A 17,546-nucleotide genomic window follows, 5' to 3' on the forward strand; every position below is an offset into this window, starting at 1 on the left:
AAATTAAAGTCAACAGGATGGCGTAATTAGTGGTGCCCATGGATAGGGTTGGCAATTTAAGTAGTGACACGACAACACGATTTGAAATCTGCACGAAATTAGTGGTTTGAGTTTATTATAAATGAGTTTGGGTCATAATCAAGTTGACACAATTAACATGATTAATAAATATATTAGGTTAAGGTTGACCTTCTAATACGAATTGACACGATTAACTATATGTGTCATCTACAATCTAATTATATGTGATATAATATGAAAATTTACATGACATAATAAATATAAATAATGTGAATTTTAATATTTGTAAGTAAAATTCATTTATTTTTCTTAAAGAAAAAGATAAATTGACCAATAAACATGTTAAAGTTGTCTTGACGGTGTTAAACAAGTCATTATTATATTAATTATTTATTCAATATATTAATTTATTATACGAGTTGACGCGATTAACATGATTAATAAATGAGTCGTGTTTAGGTTGACATTTTTAACACGTTTAATAAACAAGTCGTGTTTAGGTTGATGTTTTCTGACACGATTAATAAACAAGTCGACACAAACACGACCCACCAACACGAATTGCCACCCCTACTCATGGATATCCAAAACCAACATCCACCGACCAAACCTAAACAGAACCGATCCGAGAAGCACCGAAAATGAGAAAACTGAAAATTTCAATTTTGAAACTGAACTGTCTGTAAGATAAGTCGGTCGGTTTTGGTTTATGGGTTTTTGTGTTCGGTTTTAACCGAACTGAACCGAAAAATAAGAAAAACATAAAAAGTTTGTTTTTTTAACTAAAAACGACGACGTTGTAAGTCCTTTGACACAAAATACCCTAACCCTCCTCTTACCCCTTCAACCCTCTCTCATTTCTTATCCTATCTAGTATTTGGTTTTTAGAAAAAACACTAAATCCCGCTGCCGCTCCACTTCTCCTTCACTATTCTCTCTTGCCACCGTCCTTCCTTTGGCCCCGTCGCTCCTCTGCCGTCATCGTAGACCTCGTGGTAGGGGTTTCTTTCATTGGATATTCTAAGGTTATGATTTTTTTACGTGTTGTTTTTCTAAAATTTGGTTTTATTCTATGATTGTTAGTCGAGCTTCTCCTAGACTCCCAGGACCGAAAGTAAGTCTCCGATTTTCTCACCAGTCCCTGTGAATTCGCGGCTGTGGGTAAGCTTTTCTGAAGCTGAGATTAGGTTTTTCTATAAAAAAAAAACGCGGTTTAAATTGAAACCAAACTGACTTGGGTGTGGGCAGTGCAATTCGACCACCCCTGCATGGTCGGTCGGTTTCGATTTTCGCTCTTTCCATAACCGAATTGACGGTCAGTTGGCCAGCGGTGCGAAAAACCACACCGACTGAACCGAGTACACCCCTAGGCGCAATAATAATTATGTAATTCTTGTTCATCATTCTAAAAGTATTTTTGCAGTTCCTTGTTTTCTAGGCACCATGGACCATGTATTATGTAGTTTAATAAGCTCCGGGGAAAATTACACTAGCAAATAAATAAATAAAAAAAAAAGAGAAAGCGTAGAAAAATAAAATTTAGATAAAGCATCCCTTTTTAACCATTTCTTTAACAGACTATCGTAAAATTTAAAATTTAATCAAATAGATTAATTTTTTATTTTTTAAGAAAATGGTGGTTTTCTACCATTGTTAATTAATAATAATTATGATTAACCAGTAATCGCTAATTACGTGTTTGGAGTAAGGATTCGTGTCATGCTTCAGATCATAATTCGTGACTTATTACAGTTTTTTTTTCATAAAAAACACACAAATTGAGAATAATTATAAATAATAATTCTGAATTTATGAACTAAATGTTTGATAAGTTAGTTAATAATCAACATGAAATTAAAATTAATAAAAAATGGGTAATTTTTCTATAATTTTATAAAAGTTATTCAATTTACTCAAAAATTGAGTCTTTTTAAAAATAAAAATAAAAAAAAAACTCTATAAAAGGGTCATTTTATAATGGGTAAAGCTTATTTCCTGCTTGTTCTCCTGGAATTCTAGTTTCTTAACTCTTTCTTCCCCAACCGGGACACCAATTTTCCGGCCGACCAAGCAAACAGCAAAATCCAGTTTATATAAAATAGAACAATCTAAATCAAGTTTTTTTTTATTATTATTTGTTCTATTATTCTTTCTTGGTAAAGAGATATCGTACAACTTAGCTAGTTCTCTTCTTCAGCTTCTGAACCCTAAGAGAGAGAGAGAATCAAATCTTCAACGATGAATCCGTACGACCACCGCCTCGCCGATCCCAGCTCCTACCGCGATCGCCGGAGGTAAGCGCTCTGTTTCAAAACCTAACTCCAGTCAAGATCTTTCTTTTTCCTTTGTCGGCGATCGGTTTGTGTTCAATTTGTTTTCCTTTTTCTGAAACAACGTTAAATATGAATTTTTTCCCTGATTTTGTACAGTGACCTTGTGGGCCCGGCACCAGCACCGGGGATAGGCGGCCGGGGCACAGGCTATGGCCGCGGCAGCGTTCCAGCTTCTTACGGCGGGCCGGTTCACGGAGCTGTACCGAATGTTGGGAATTTAAATGGATTTCCGCCCTTTCAGCCGCCGGTCGGTCGGTTTGATATAGGCCGAGGCGGCGGTGGCGACAGGAGAGGCCGTGGTGGCGGTGGAGAGGGACGAGGGAGGGGTTTTGATTTGGGACGTGGCGGTGGCGGAGGCAGATTTGGCGGGAATAGGAGTTTCGACGGGGGTTTTGGCGGTGGGCGCGGTGGAGGGAGGGGTTTTGATGGCCGCGGCGGTGGCGGTGGAAGAGGAGGCAGACACGGTCCGCCGTCGAGAGGGGACCTGGATAACGTGGCTCTTCCCAGGCAGGATTTCGGAAATTTGGTCCCTTTTGAGAAGAATTTCTACGTAGAATCTCCTTCTGTGAGGGCCATGACGGAGCATGAGGTAGTGCAGTACCGGGTGAGGAGGGAGATCACGGTTGAAGGGCAAGATGTTCCGAAGCCGATTCGGAGGTTTGAGGAGGCGAATTTCCCTGGTACTAGTTTTCTGGCAGTTTTCTGGCCATGGATGAAAGTTATTTGAGTATTGTTATAACTGTTTATCAACTTTTATACAGTGGTTTTTGGGATATTGACGTGCTTAGCTTTTATGTTCAGACGTTTCTTCTTCTTTTTGGCTTTTTTTTATTGCTCAAAATTATGATTGTTTAGATTACTGTTTTGAATTTCTCTTGTCGTTAATGTTATTGTTGCTATGGCTGTGTATTGACTTTTTTTTTTTTTTTTTTTTTTTTTTTTGGTCTGTATTGATGTGTTCTTGTTTTGTTTAGGTTACTGTCTCGATGTGATTGCGAAATTGGGGTTTGTTGAACCGACGCCAATTCAGGCTCAAGGATGGCCTATGGCTCTCAAGGGTAGGGATTTAATTGGCATTGCTGAGACTGGTTCAGGGAAGACTTTGGCGTATCTGCTGCCGGCTTTGGTTCATGTGAGCGCACAACCTCAATTAGGTAAGCATTCGCTGCGTTTACTGCGACTTCAATTGCTGGTTTTATCGATTAAATAATTGCTTATTTCTTGATTATTCCTTTGTACACCTTTCAGCACAAGGTGAGGGTCCTATTGTGTTAGTATTAGCACCTACTAGGGAATTGGCCGTTCAAATTCAAGAAGCTGTAAAATTTGGTGTACGTGCTAGTATTAGGAGTACTTGCATTTATGGTGGTGCTCCGAAAGGACCTCAAATTCGCGATCTTAAAAGAGGTACTTTTTTTTTTTTGGTACACTACGAATAATTTGGAAGTTTATGAGTCTAAAACAACTCAGGTTATTGGAACTGGAATGTAATTGCTTTTAGCATTTGTCAGGGGTTGAGATTGTGATTGCCACACCTGGTCGACTGATAGATATGTTGGAAGCTCAACACACAAATTTAAGAAGAGTGACTTACCTTGTGCTGGATGAGGCTGATCGGATGTTGGATATGGGATTTGAGCCTCAGATACGGAAAATTATTTCCCAAGTATGGTTCTTCTGTCACTCTAGAAAAGTTTCCTTGAGAATTTTTATTTTGGAGATCTATCTACTTTCTAAACAACTATATATATATATATATATATATAATTTAGAGGAGCTCGGATATCTTTTGACATTCTAATGCTCCTACTTTAGCCATTTCGTGGATTTGTTTCTCCATGATTCATTAAATAGCACCAGGTCTTTTGGGCCAATAAAGTATTTGAATTCAGAATTGCACATTGTAGATTCAATCAAGTGCATGGCCAGGATATGATTCTATTTAAGTATATATTGATTTGAGATCTGGATGTGGGCCAGCGTGTAAAAGTGCTGTCAAAGGAATAAATACTTTGTCTAAATTGCATTAAACCTAGTGTATTTTTACTATAGATCCGACCAGATAGGCAGACACTGTATTGGAGCGCTACGTGGCCAAGGGAGGTTGAAGCCCTAGCAAGGCAGTTTTTGCGCAATCCCTATAAGGTCTGTCTTCAAGTTCTTCTTAACTCGCATGATGTTTCAGCTTTTATGAGGAGATATACTTTGTTTAAATTCTTCTTCAATGTCTGCTGAATTGTTGTTGACATTTCCTAGGTAGTCATTGGATCACCAAATTTGAAGGCAAATCAATCTATTAACCAAGTTGTTGAAGTTGTGACTGACATGGAGAAATATAATAGGTTTGTCTTTACCCTGACATATCAGCAAAAGAAGGTACTTGTTTTGCCTTGCCGGTGTAATGCTGTAACTTTTCGCACCTGTGCAGGCTGATAAAACTACTCAAAGAAATGGTGGATTCGGGCAAGATTCTGATATTTATTGAGACAAAAAAAGCATGTGACCAAGTAACAAGGCAATTGCGAATGGATGGATGGCCTGCTCTATCCATCCATGGTGACAAAAATCAGGCTGAAAGGGATTGGGTCCTGGCTGAATTTAAGAGTGGCAGAAGCCCTATAATGACCGCCACTGATGTGGCTGCACGGGGTCTTGGTAGGATCACTGTGTTTTAGGAGTCTTTTGGTTTCCTTTGGGTCTTGAAATTTCAAAGATAAGCGAGTCGCCGGCTGCTGTCCAGTTTATTGAGAATAGAACTTGTGGTTGGGTGCGAAGGTAGGTGTTCTTATACTTGATCAAGAGTTCACTGAATTGCATTGGAAGAAATATAGGTTTCTCCTACATAATAGGAACTTTATCAAATTCTGGTTTGACAATATCTTCGAGCTCATGGTTATTGACTTTGCTCTTCAGAAGAAAATTTTAATTGATCTGATTTGGACACTAAACTTAATTGTAGAGGCAGCATGTCACTATAGCGCATTCATATTTGCGATCGTAACGAAACTCATGTTTTAAGACGGTTTAGTACTGCCTTGTGGGTTTTGGTTTAGCTATTCAATGGAGGTGCCCGCAGTAGTATGGCTCCTTTTATCCGGTGTCTAGGTAACGGAATTGGACTTATCGTTGCCCATCCACTGTTCAGAGCTGGTTGTTTTGCAGCCCGGTTGACTCACACATGCTTATTGATTTGTTGGATATGGAAGTGGTGGTGGTGAAGCTGCTCCTTATCCCTGCAAAATTAAGGTGGGCACATTTATGTGATGAATGTGTTATCTTAAATTTGATCTCCAGATCTTAGGGTGCAGGGATAAGGTTGTTTGCAGTGTTCTCCTTGTCTTGGGACTTCTAACTTTTCTTTCATTTGATCTAAACTCTTGCCTTTTTGGTTGTAGATGTAAAGGACATAAAATGTGTGATCAATTATGATTTTCCATCAAGCCTCGAGGATTACGTCCACAGGATTGGGAGAACTGGTCGTGCAGGGGCTAGGGGAACTGCTCTCACCTTTTTTACGCATGCGAATGCGAAATTCGCTCGTGAATTGATCAAGATCCTGCAAGAAGCAGGTCAGGTTGTGACTCCTGCATTGTCTGCATTGGTGCGGTCAGCTGGTTCAAGCGGAGGAGGTGACAACTCACCCTGTTTTGAATTGTTGTTCTGCTATATATAATTATAGGTGACAAATTCTATTCCTCTTGTTTTCTGTTAGGTTCTGGGGGAAGCTTCCGGTCCAGAGGGCGAGGGGGCTTTGGCAACAGGGCTTTGAAATCCGGATCAAACACCGTGCCTCTCGGGAACAAAAGATCGTGGTAGTGTAGCTACCAACTTTTTGGTGCAAGAGAATTTCAGCTCTTTTCTTTTGCAGCCTATTTATCTATCAATGCTCCTTAATATTAATCTTGATATACAAGTTGTAGCAATTATAACTCAAGTTCTAGGGTAGTCGTTATTTGTTGTTATTTTTTAAAATGTTGCACAGAATACTCATATTATTGCTAGTTCTGACGTTTATTTGTCCAATAGTCTAATCAGTATGAGCAAGTATGGACACATTTATGGGCGCGAGATATCAATGTAATTTAGCCTCACCATTGTGGTCAAAAGCTTCGTTGCTAACGCTTGTAATTTCATTGATTTATATGGGATTGAAATTAAAATAATGATAATTGATGCACTGCGCAAAGATAGCGTTTTTTTTTTTTTTGGATGATTTCACTCGTTATCTTTACTAAACCTTTGGTGTAGTTGCAAGCATTTGTGTCGCTCTACAACATACCCCGCATAAGAAAGTAATTCAATTTTTCCTTTTTTTTTTCGCTGATCGGATTATGAGTTAAATCTACAATCCCATCTGTTACAACGGATTGAAAAAATCTCAATTTGTTACCCATTCGTCAGACCCCAATTTATAGGGCGTTTGGTAGAGGGATTCGTTCGCTGATTCGAATCATGATTCGTGGTTCGTTACAGTATTTTTTCTCACAAAAAATACACGTAAATCGAAAATTGGATTTGCATATTTGTTGATTAGACTACATTTTGAACCTTGACTCTTATAGCCATCTCTTTTTCAATATTATTAATGATAAAATTTAACAAAAACATATCATAACATAAAATTATGTAAATTATGTATATGTATTGCATATATACCTATATTATATAAATGTATTATATAATTAAAAAACTACTACATATGTTATTTAAATATATATATAATATATATAGTTCGAATTGACGAATTATGTTGATTGAAAAATGCTCAATTCGCAATCCAATCCACTATTACATTTAATTTGTTACCAATCTAAAATTCTTTAAATCAAATTCAATCCAACAAACTAGATTGACTTATGCAGATTAATCAGATTGACGGATTCAATAAATACTCCTTTTTTCTGATGCAAGAATTTAAATAAGTGTGCTAAAATGCGTTATTGAATGTTCTGCATCTACGCAAGTAATTTAGTAGCTACAAAGAGCACCCTCTGAGTTGTGTGAAAGTTCTCCAATCAAAACAATAAAATCACCAAAATGACAACCATATTAAATTGCTGATAAAACACATGCATCACCAGCCCACATATGCTAAAAGGCTCCGTTCGTTTCGCTATTTTAGTTGAGAACTTGAATTAAAATGTTAATTGATGTAGGAGAAAACATTAACAAAAAATGTTGAATTTAAATTTTTGTGAGAGAACACTGTAGTAAAAACTTAAATTATAATTCAAACTAGATATGTAAGTTTAGGCCGGTCGGCCTGAAAAGGAATAGAGAGGGTCGGTCAGTCCGACCCTAAGCCTAAAATGTTTAGGGCTAGCATGGCCCGACCCGAGATTTGAATAAGGCATTTTTTAAAAAAATGTTTGAAAATATGATGTCCCAACCCTAAATGAGAGAGGGCCGACCCGGCTCTAAGCTCAATAAATTTAGGGCCGGGTCGGGCCCGGATTAATAGTAGCGGGCCTCAAGCCAACCTGTTTGGTTCGGTCTAAACTTACAGACCTAATTCAAACCAACAAAATGAATGGAAACATTCTTGAAAACAACTTCTATAAATTTTCACTGCCGTGACTGTACCAATCACCCAACATAACTTAAGCTAGAACTAATAATGTCCTAATACTGAGCTTTCAACAATCCAAATGATTCTATCAGGAATAATGACTTTCATATTCTTGAATACGAGCTTTTACTAAAACGGGTGAAGAATTCCCAACACTACTGTTCGAAATACGATTACTAACAAACTAAAATTTTAGGATTACAGGCCTCGTTCACTTCGCGGATTCGAGTTTTTAATTCGAGCTGAGATGTGACATTTTTTAAGAGCTTTTCAATGTAGCAGAAAAAGTTAAATGTGACATTTTCTAAGAATTTTTTACTGTAGAAACTTAAAACTAAAAACTCGAATCGGTAAAATGAACGAAGCCTTAAGGAACTTTATACAATTATTTATTGTGAATCCTTAACTGATATATTACTTGGTGAACCTTGAACGGTGAAATTATAAAATGGAACCGACATCGTTTCCATGAATTAAACTCCAGACACCATATAACAACCCTCTTGAACAGCTTCAAACCCAAATAAGTTTCAACAATCCAATTAAAGCCCCGTTTACTTACCGATTCGAGTTTACAAATCAAGTTTTATTATAGTAAAAAGCTCTTAAAAACAGTCACATCTAACTCTTTAATTACAGTAAAAAATTCTCACATAAAATCGCATCTCAACTCGAATTAAAAACTCAAATCAGCGAACTAAACGAACCTTAAGATTTCACTATATGCTAATTCCAATTAACTTTTCAAACAAATCAGATAAATTAAACTTTATTCATTTCACTTATTTAAATTTTTAATTTTAAATTTTTATAATTAAAAACTTTTAAAAAAATATCACATCTAACCCATGTCATATCCTACTTCAAATTAAAAATAATTTGAATCCGCAAATGAGAGGCGCTGTATACCAAAAATTAAAGCACATTTCATATTATTCAAATCTAACACAGAGCATATCACTAACTAACGTAATCCATAAATTCTATCAAAATCTGTAATAGCATTTCCCATTGGGTAATTACCAATAACCGGTCCAATTCCAAATGCGCAACAAAATAAAAAACTAAACTAACTCATAACAAAAACCAAAAGTAAGAAAAACAAACAAACAAACACCATTTCTCGATCAGAAATAAAAAGAAAAATAAAAAACCTAAGCCGTGAGAACAACAGCCCCGCCAGCCTCCTTGATCTTCTTCTCGGCGATCTTGGAGACGAGCTTGGCCTTGACGACGACCGGCTGGTTCTCCGGCAAGACGCCCTTCCCCAAAACCTTAAAGTAGCCGAACTGGGTGACGTCGATGAGGGGGACATTGTCCTTGGAGGCCTTGTCCTTGACGTCCTGGGGAACCATGGACCAGAGCTTGTCGATGTTGACGATGGGGCAGTAGAACTTGTTCCGGAGCTTGTGGAAGTACCTCATGCCGACCTTCCCGAAGTACCCCGGGTGGTACTTGTCGAACAGGATCCGGTGGTGGTGCATTCCTCCGGCGTTTCCCCGACCGCCGGGGTGCTTCCGGTGCTTCCCGATCCGGCCGTGCCCGGCGCTCACGTGGCCCCTCTTCTTCCGGTTCTTCTTGAATCGCGTCGTCATTTTTCTCTGGAGATGAAGCTCTGGTTGTGTGAATTGGGGCTACGGCGAAGAAAAATATGTCTAGGGTTTCAGAGTCATATATAGGATTAGGAGGAAAGGGTGAATTGATTATGGGCTGGGCATTGTTTGTCTTTTACTAATATAACAGATGGGCCTTAACCTAACTTCGGCCCATTGTCTAGCGAGAAAATTAGGAATTTTTTCCCATTTTTTGCTGGGAGAAATGAGAGAAATAACATATTTAAAGTGGTCGTGTCGTGTTCGTGTTGTGATTTTTAAAAAATTTTGTATCACAAGTCGTGTTTGGGTTGATTGTAAATTTTTAAAAAAATGATTAAAATACGACACGAACACAACACGTAACACAAATTACCACCCCCTTGTGAGCTTTAATTTTCTAACGTTGCGTCAATTCTACCGTCATGGGCTTCGCGATTCTAACAAGCTATTTATGAATCAGAGGAGAGAGGGAGCTCTTTCAATGGTATAATAAGTTACGTGGTAAATAATTCAATTTAGTGGTAAATTGTTTACATTAAAAATGACTCGTTTACCTGGTATAATCATTTACTTGGTAAATGATTCATTTACTACTTAAATCAAATCTCTATAACTTACACGAACAAAGGAATGACGCCACCGACAACGTCAACATTGCTGGAGAAGACGGAGATCGGTCTTTCTCTTTGAGCACGATGGCATTCGTGAGGTAGAAGATGTTAGCGTTTATGTCCTTCAGGAATAAATGTAACAATGTACATTGGAAATTTTGATTATTTAATAGATATTTGTTTATTTCATATATCAAGTATTTTGTCCTCTTTACGTTTATATTAGTTGAATGCATGATAAGCAAACTGGAAGTCTGAGGCTGTCGCTCTAAATATTTAGATCGTGCATATAATGTGAAGAATATACAAAAGACACGAATCTAAAGATAGTCTAAATAATATAATTCGCAATCGATGAAATAAAGTTGAGCGCTTTATTCATGTTAAGATTATTATGTTGTCTACTTCCTACCGGAGACGACTTGTCTTGGTCGTCGGAGGTGAGACTTCATGGGTAGAGACAGTGGAATCTATATTGGATCGTACCAAAGTTAAATTGTTTCAATTAATAATTTCGTTTGAATAAAACAATTCACTTTTGACTAACCATATGTTATCATCTTAATTCTAAGATGAATAATAATCTGTATACTGGACTTATGCCTTTTGATGTGCCAGAGGGAGACATCCTGACATTGTGTGAAGATACGCTTATCGGTATGTTGGTGGTATGACTCTTGTATGCGTAGATTTATTATTCATAAATAGTGAATCCAAGCTCTTATTAAAAGAGTTAATGATATCTTCTTATGGCATTATCCGAGATTGGAAAACATTGAGCGTTCAACCATTAGACTACTATCTGTTATCTAATGGTTTACTATTTGTATTGGTACAAATAGTGGTTTTCTAATGGAGTGATGACGGAACATAAGATAAATATAATCGTGAAGGTAAAATGAAATTTAACCTCAAGTAGATCATGGATATTCTATGGGAATGATACACAATATAATAAAGTCATGGACAATAGCTAATTGGAGCTTTGTAAATATAATGTATTGCTCGAGAGTGCACTTATAGGCTTTTAGTGGAGTATCACTAGAACTTATAATCATGTAATGAACTTATGAGTTAATAAGTATTGTCATGATTATAGTAGCTTAATTAATATATGTCCATCGGGTCCCCTTTATTAGCTGGTATATATTCCTAATATGATACGACGTATTTCCTAACACTTGGTAACTTACGTTATTTCTACAGTTGGTTATAAATAGGCTAATTTTGTCCATCGGGTCCCTTTCTTTTTTTTTTGGAAATTTTGTATTTTTATTTACAAATTAGGCTAATTTTCTATTATGTTTTGCCTATATTAAGTCGTTCTTTTGTAATGAAAATTAATTATATTGAATGAAATTTTGAGTATTCTATTTTTTAATTTTTTATATTTTTTGTAAATCAATAAATTTTGTTTCTAAATTCTGGTATTTTTTTCAACAAATTTTAAAGTAGTTTTCCTGACATTTTATATGAATTAATATATAGCTTGTCAACTTAATTTTTGTCTTTCAAAAGTAGCTAGTGAAGTGGCTATTAATATAAGCAACAAAAAGGTGGAAATCCCTACTCCCTAGTCCCTATATGGTAATAATGACGTGGAAAGTGACCGGGGTATGAAAATGACTAAAAAGATTAATTAGACGTTTGGTAAAAGGATTCATAATCATAGTTCATGGTTCGAATCATAGTTCATGGTTCGAATCATAGTTCATGATTTGTTACGGTATTTTTTCTCACAAACAATACACGTAAATCAAAAATAATTATAATCACATGATTCTAATCCATGAACCAAACGTTATGAGTGTGTTTGGTATAATAAAAAAGTGGAAGGAATGAAGTAGGTAGAGAGATTATTGGATGAAAAATGATAGAGTTGATTGTTTAGGCCCCGTTCACTTCGTTGATTCGAGTTTAGAATTTGAGTTTTTCTACAGTAAAAAGCTCTCACAAACAATCACATCTAACTTTTTTGCTACAGTAAAAAACTCTCACATAAAGTCACATTTCAACTCAAATTTTAAACTCGAATCAGCGAAATGAACGGAGCCAGTAAGAAAGAAGAGAGGAGAAAAAGAAAAATAAGATGAAAAATAATTATAGTGTGGACATTAATTAAAAGAAAAATTCAAATCTACTTATTAATGATTAAATTTACTTTTATATCTCTATTTTAAAATATAAACTAATATTAAATAATTAATAAAATAATAATTTATACTATTATATATTTTCTTTTTTTATTATATTAAACACTGTAAAAATATCAACTTCATTTTTTTCATATTTTTTTTATATATTTTCTTTTTTTTCTCTTTTCTTTCCTTCTTACGTGTAAAAGTAGTAGATAATGGGACAATAACAAAAAGCTGCAGAAAAAAAAAAAAAAGAGTAAGTCAGTACACATAAAGGTGACAATTACGCTTTGGTTTGTATTGTACTTTGGCAAAATGAGAACGCCGTGAAAGTTAGGGTACGTTCTTTTATCGTTTTTGAGTTAAATGATTTGAGTATAAATTTTAAATTAAATTTAAATTAAATTTGAGTTATAATTTAAATTAAAATTATAATTTGAGTTTGTATTTAGTTACGTACATTTGAGTTATGATTTGAGATAATTTTTTTTTTGAGTTTGTGTTTAAATGAGTCAAAACTTGAATTGTATTTAGATAGTATTTTAATAAAATCTCATTGCTGATGGAAAATTTTAATATGGTATATAGGTGAGATTTTATTCATCTTTTCGTTGTGAACGCATAGAAAAAAAATCATCTCAGTCAGAATTAAAAGGAAAAAATTATAGTATTTTTAAGAATAGAAAAAATACTGTTCATTAATTTGAGTTCGAGTTTCTGAACTCGAGTTGAAGAGGAAACTTGAACTCGAGTTTTAATCACAAACTCGAGTTTAAATTCGAATTCAAACTTAAAAGAATATGAACTTGAATAAAATTATAACTCAAATTATTTCTTTTTAAGTTTTTAACTCAAAAAAGAGCTGCCGAACATCCCCATTATTATTAGCCAGCTATGCTGGCAAGTGATAAAGACAAGACCAGATCCAGCATCGCTGTTGAGCCATGACATGGGTCATTGTGGGTTTGGTTCCACTTTGGTCAAAAATTTTAGTCATAAACAGAACAATAAGGAAGTAAAAGTGTGGCAGAAAAATACATCAGCACATCATTTTTCTTGTTTGATATAGGTCATAAGGACGAGTTTTTGTTGGGTAGCTAGAAAATTCTCATGGGGACCAAATTGACCATTTGTGATCTCATTCCTTAGCTCCTACGTATATCCATTGAGCACCCGAGTATTTAGCATTTTTCTAATGTCTAGTTCTTGGAAAGCTAAACTCAATATAGTCAAAATAACTTCTGACTAATAATACATCAATAATAAAAAAATTTTAACATCACAGTAATGTTAAATGGATCCATAGGCCATATGTACCAAATAATTTAATAGGAAATAGTATGAATTTGCTTAGGGAAATAAACAAATAAAAATGAGTAATCATTGATTAGGAAATAAAATGAGAAATAAACAATTAAGTGATCATTGATTTTAATCATGCTTATTTATCCATTAGTGTTTACTAAACTTAAAGTAAATTAGTATAGTTACTAAAACTCCATTTTAAATGATTAAAAAAATAGGCAAGAGACCAGTAGAGTGTAGTGTTATTTTCAGAATTTGAAAATAATAGATAAGTAAATTTGTTTGTTATTGCTATTAACTAAACAATACTAAAGTGGGCGTAGGGTAGCATTCCATTTTCTTATTCCCTAAATTATGTGGGCTCCAATAAACTACTGTTCGTAATTTTTTTTTTTTGAAAGGACATTAGTATTCATAATTTTATGAAAAGCAACTCTTTAAACTTTAAGGTCCGTTCATTTCACCGATTTAAATTTAAAATTTAAATTTTATTACAGTAAAAAACTCTCAGAAACAGTCATATTTAATTTTTTACTACAATAAAAAATTATCACATAAAATCACATATCACTTCGAATTAAAAATTCAAATCAGTGAATTAAACAGACTCTTAATAATTAACTACTTGGTCATCAATCTTTTAATTTTGACAGTTAAGTTCCCAAAGTCTTAACTTAGTAGTCAAATAGTAAAATGGAAAATTAATGCGTCTTGACGGTGAATTCCTGTTCAAGAGTGATTGGAAATATAGAAAATTAAAAAGTTATAATTTAATTTAAAAAAAAAAGAAAGAAAAGCTTTCTTCCCTAGATTGTCGAAACGTAAATATCTCCTTCTCCAACACCGACAACTTCCACCAAAGAGCCAAAACTTCTATTTTCCACTTTTTAACAATTATGTTTTAAGTTTTTTTAGAAAAATTAGATATCGACAATAAGAGTAAGTACAAAGATGTACTAAAATAGAATAATAAAAAAATATAAGAACAATTCTATACATTTTAGAATAATAGTGTAATACGAATCAACCAATAAAAATAGACAAATAAATTGTACATTGATTAATAGGGCAATCGAAACACAAAAAATATCATTGTCCTTAAAACGGACTTTTCAAATACTCATAAAACTGTTTCTTTTACCATAAAGTTATTTAAGGTTCCGTTCATTTCATCGATTTGAGTTTAAAATTTGAGTTTTGTTACAGTAAAAAGTTCTCAGAAACAGTCACATCTAACTTTTTTACTACAGTAAAAAGCTCTCATATAAAATCACATCTCAACTCGAATCAACGAAACAGGTTCATTTAGCTCCAAATTGGTGATCGTCATCGATTTCACTAGCTTTGTCACTTCAAAAACTCTGAAACTTTATTGTCGATACTAAAGGTTTGTTTTTTTTGAGTAAAACTAAAAAAAAGTTTGAACTAAAGTTACAATTTTATTCAAGTTAATATTCATTTGTAAAATTTGAGTTTAAATTTGAGTTTTAACTTGAGTTTTGGGTTAAATATGAGTTCAAGTTTCCCCTTCAAGTCAAGTTCTTAAACTCAAAGTCAAGTTAATGAATAATATTTTTTATATTCTTAAAAACGTCATAATTTTTTCGTTTTAATTTCGATTAAGAAGATTTTTTTCTATGCCTTCACAATGAAGAGATGAATAAAACCCCATCCATATACCCTATTAAAATTTTTCATCACCATTGAGTTTTTATTAAAATACTATCTAAATACAAATTCAAGTTTTGACCCACTCAAACACAAACTCAAATAAATTCTCAATTCAAATCATAACTCAATGTTTTAAGTCTAAATACTTGTAAATACATGTCAAGTGGTAGTATTCTGTTAGATGGTTAGTTTTCTAGCTTAAAACCGTGTAACAAGCTTTCTGGACTCTGCCTTCTATAAAAGCACAGTTGTGTACTTATTTTAATTAATTCAAGAGAATCAGATTATTCATTCTCAAAATAACTCGTAATATGGTATCAGAGCGATTTTCCACTGCCTAGTTTCTTCGCCAGAGATTTTCACCGGATCTCTTCAGATTTCTTCGCAGGATTTCTTCATCAGGTTTTGTTCATACTTTTGTTCCTGTTTTTCTCTTGTTGGCTTGATTAGTCCTCATGGATTCTTTAGCATTTGCTTCGAATCTCTTGTCCAATGGCCGATCCGCCATTGACAATCCTTCAAGTCCATTTTTCCTCCATCACTTTGATAGTCCTAGTCTGTCCCTTGTCTCTCAACCTTTGACTGGAGACAATTATGTATCTTGGAGCCGAGCTATGTTGATTCCTTTGTCTGTGAAAAATAAGCTAGGGTTTATTGATGGATCCATCAATAAACCAGATGGTTCCGATTTATCTTTGCTTATTCTTGGATCAAGAATAATAATGTTGTAATTTCTTGGATTCTCAATTCTGTGGCCAAAGAAATCTTAGCGAGCATTATTTTTTCTGAATCTGCCGCTGAGATTTGGGCAGATCTACAGGACAAGTTTCAACAAAGTAATGGTCCTCGCATTTTTCAGCTGAGGTGAGAGCTAATCAATTTGTCTCAAGATCAACAATCTGTTAGTGTTTACTTCACAAAGTTGAAAGCTTTGTGGGAAGAGTTAAGTAATTACAGACCCATGTGTTTGTGTGGGAAGTGTAGTTGTGGTGGTGTTACGGCACTCCTTGCTTACCATCAAATAGAGTACATCATGACTTTCCTTATGGGACTCAATGATACTTTCCCTCAAGTTCAACGTCAGTTACCTCTTATGGATCCTCTTCCTCCGATTAACAAGGTGTTCTCTTTTATTTCTCAGGAGGAATGTCAAAGGACAATTAGTTCTCACTTGGTTTCCAACTCCATGGCCTTTGTGGCAAAGAATGATGATTCTTCTAAATCAAGGGCTAGTTTCAATACAAGTTATGGGAACAAAACTGCTCCTGCTTCAAAAGAGGACCGTCCTTTTTGAACGCATTGCAAGTATCATAGCCATACAATCAAAAAGTGCTACAAGATTCATGGCTATCCCCCTAGATTTAGACAACGTCAGAAGTCATTCAACAACCAAGGAGTTGCAGTCAATCAGGTCGCTACTCAAGAGAATATTGGAGCCTCAGCTACTGGTAATAATGACAATGCTGGTACTTTCTTTCAGAACTTGTCTTCTAATCAGTATCAACAGTTAATGGCATTGCTATCCAGTCATCTATCCCCTGTTTGCCACAGTGCTTCCTCTGAGGTTCCCTCATCCTCATGTGTAACAGGTACTTGTTTATCTATTTCACTGACTAAAGATTTGTCTTCTGGTCGGTTATGGGTTGTTGATTCTGGGGCATCTAGACATATATGTTCTACTGCTAATGTTTTTGTGTCATTGAAATCAATTCCCAGTTCTTTGGTGACTTTACCTAATAGAACTTCGATTCCTATTCACCTTGGTGGTGATGTTCAATTAAGTCCAGATTTGGTGCTTCGGGATGTTCTATATGTTCCACAATTTGATTTCAATTTACTCTCTGTCAGTGCTCTTACTTGTGCCTCTCAAGTAGAGCTTAATTTCTTTCCTGACCACTTCATCATTCAGGAAACACCCAGCAAACGGATGATTGGCAGGGGTAAAGTACATGAGGGCTTATACCTGCTTAATGCTATCACCAAGGCTGCTATTCCTTTTCCTAATACGCTTATAGTACATGTTAATAAAGTGTCTGTACATACTTGGCATAATAGGCTTGGTCATTTGTCAAATAAGTGTTTAGATTCTTTGAAAGATCAATTGTTGATTCAGGATTCTCATTTCCCTGTCCATTCCCCATGTTACATTTGTCCGTCGGCTAAACAAAGGAAACTTTCTTTTGTCTCTCACAATAATATGTCTCCTTCTCCTTTTGATCTTGTCTATTGTGATATTTGGGGGCCTTATGATCTATCTTCATATTTTGGACATCGTTATTTTCTTACGCTTATTGATGATTGCA

At 35.0% G+C, this 17,546-nt stretch overlaps 2 protein-coding genes across 5 annotated transcripts; one reads left to right on the forward strand and one right to left on the reverse strand.

Moving 5' to 3' along the window:
- Positions 1-2,031: 2,031 nt before the first annotated feature.
- On the forward strand, positions 2,032-6,534 carry LOC21397677 (DEAD-box ATP-dependent RNA helicase 30). Of its 4 annotated transcripts, none has more exons than XR_002902714.1 (10): positions 2,032-2,315; positions 2,451-3,034; positions 3,329-3,508; positions 3,603-3,761; positions 3,866-4,020; positions 4,407-4,499; positions 4,611-4,696; positions 4,783-5,129; positions 5,314-5,600; positions 5,750-5,828. XR_002902714.1 is itself a non-coding variant. In XM_010104185.2 (10 exons), exons 1-10 carry the CDS (start codon positions 2,260-2,262, stop codon positions 6,168-6,170), a joined length of 1,878 nt encoding a protein of 625 aa, XP_010102487.1. In that variant the 5' UTR covers positions 2,032-2,259; the 3' UTR covers positions 6,171-6,534. The 4 variants fall into 4 exon arrangements, 1 of the variants encoding a protein (XP_010102487.1); XM_010104185.2 differs by lacking the exon at positions 5,314-5,600 and adding an exon at positions 6,067-6,534 and having other exon boundaries at positions 4,783-5,009; positions 5,750-5,983; XR_002902716.1 differs by lacking the exon at positions 5,314-5,600 and having other exon boundaries at positions 5,750-5,825.
- A 2,370-nt stretch (positions 6,535-8,904) lies between these two features.
- On the reverse strand, positions 8,905-9,577 carry LOC21397678 (60S ribosomal protein L27a-3). Its single transcript, XM_010104186.2, has one exon. It carries the CDS (start codon positions 9,516-9,518, stop codon positions 9,078-9,080), a length of 441 nt encoding a protein of 146 aa, XP_010102488.1. The 5' UTR covers positions 9,519-9,577; the 3' UTR covers positions 8,905-9,077.
- Between the last annotated feature and the right edge of the window lie 7,969 nt (positions 9,578-17,546).

This window comes from Morus notabilis, unplaced genomic scaffold (genome assembly GCF_000414095.1).
Source record: "Morus notabilis unplaced genomic scaffold, ASM41409v2 Scaffold125, whole genome shotgun sequence".
Taxonomy (NCBI): domain Eukaryota; kingdom Viridiplantae; phylum Streptophyta; class Magnoliopsida; order Rosales; family Moraceae; genus Morus; species Morus notabilis.

What these genes read in the sequence shown, in the direction of transcription:
- LOC21397678 (XM_010104186.2), bottom strand. Translation starts at nt 9,518, where the DNA reads ATGACGACGCGATTCAAGAAGAACCGGAAGAAGAGGGGCCACGTGAGC.
- LOC21397677 (XM_010104185.2), top strand. Translation starts at nt 2,260, where the DNA reads ATGAATCCGTACGACCACCGCCTCGCCGATCCCAGCTCCTACCGCGAT. An exon ending in GACATGGAGAAATATAATAG is followed by an intron (nt 4,697 to 4,782) that starts GTTTGTCTTTAC and finishes GCACCTGTGCAG; the next exon opens with GCTGATAAAACTACTCAAAG. An exon ending in AGCTGGTTCAAGCGGAGGAG is followed by an intron (nt 5,984 to 6,066) that starts GTGACAACTCAC and finishes GTTTTCTGTTAG; the next exon opens with GTTCTGGGGGAAGCTTCCGG.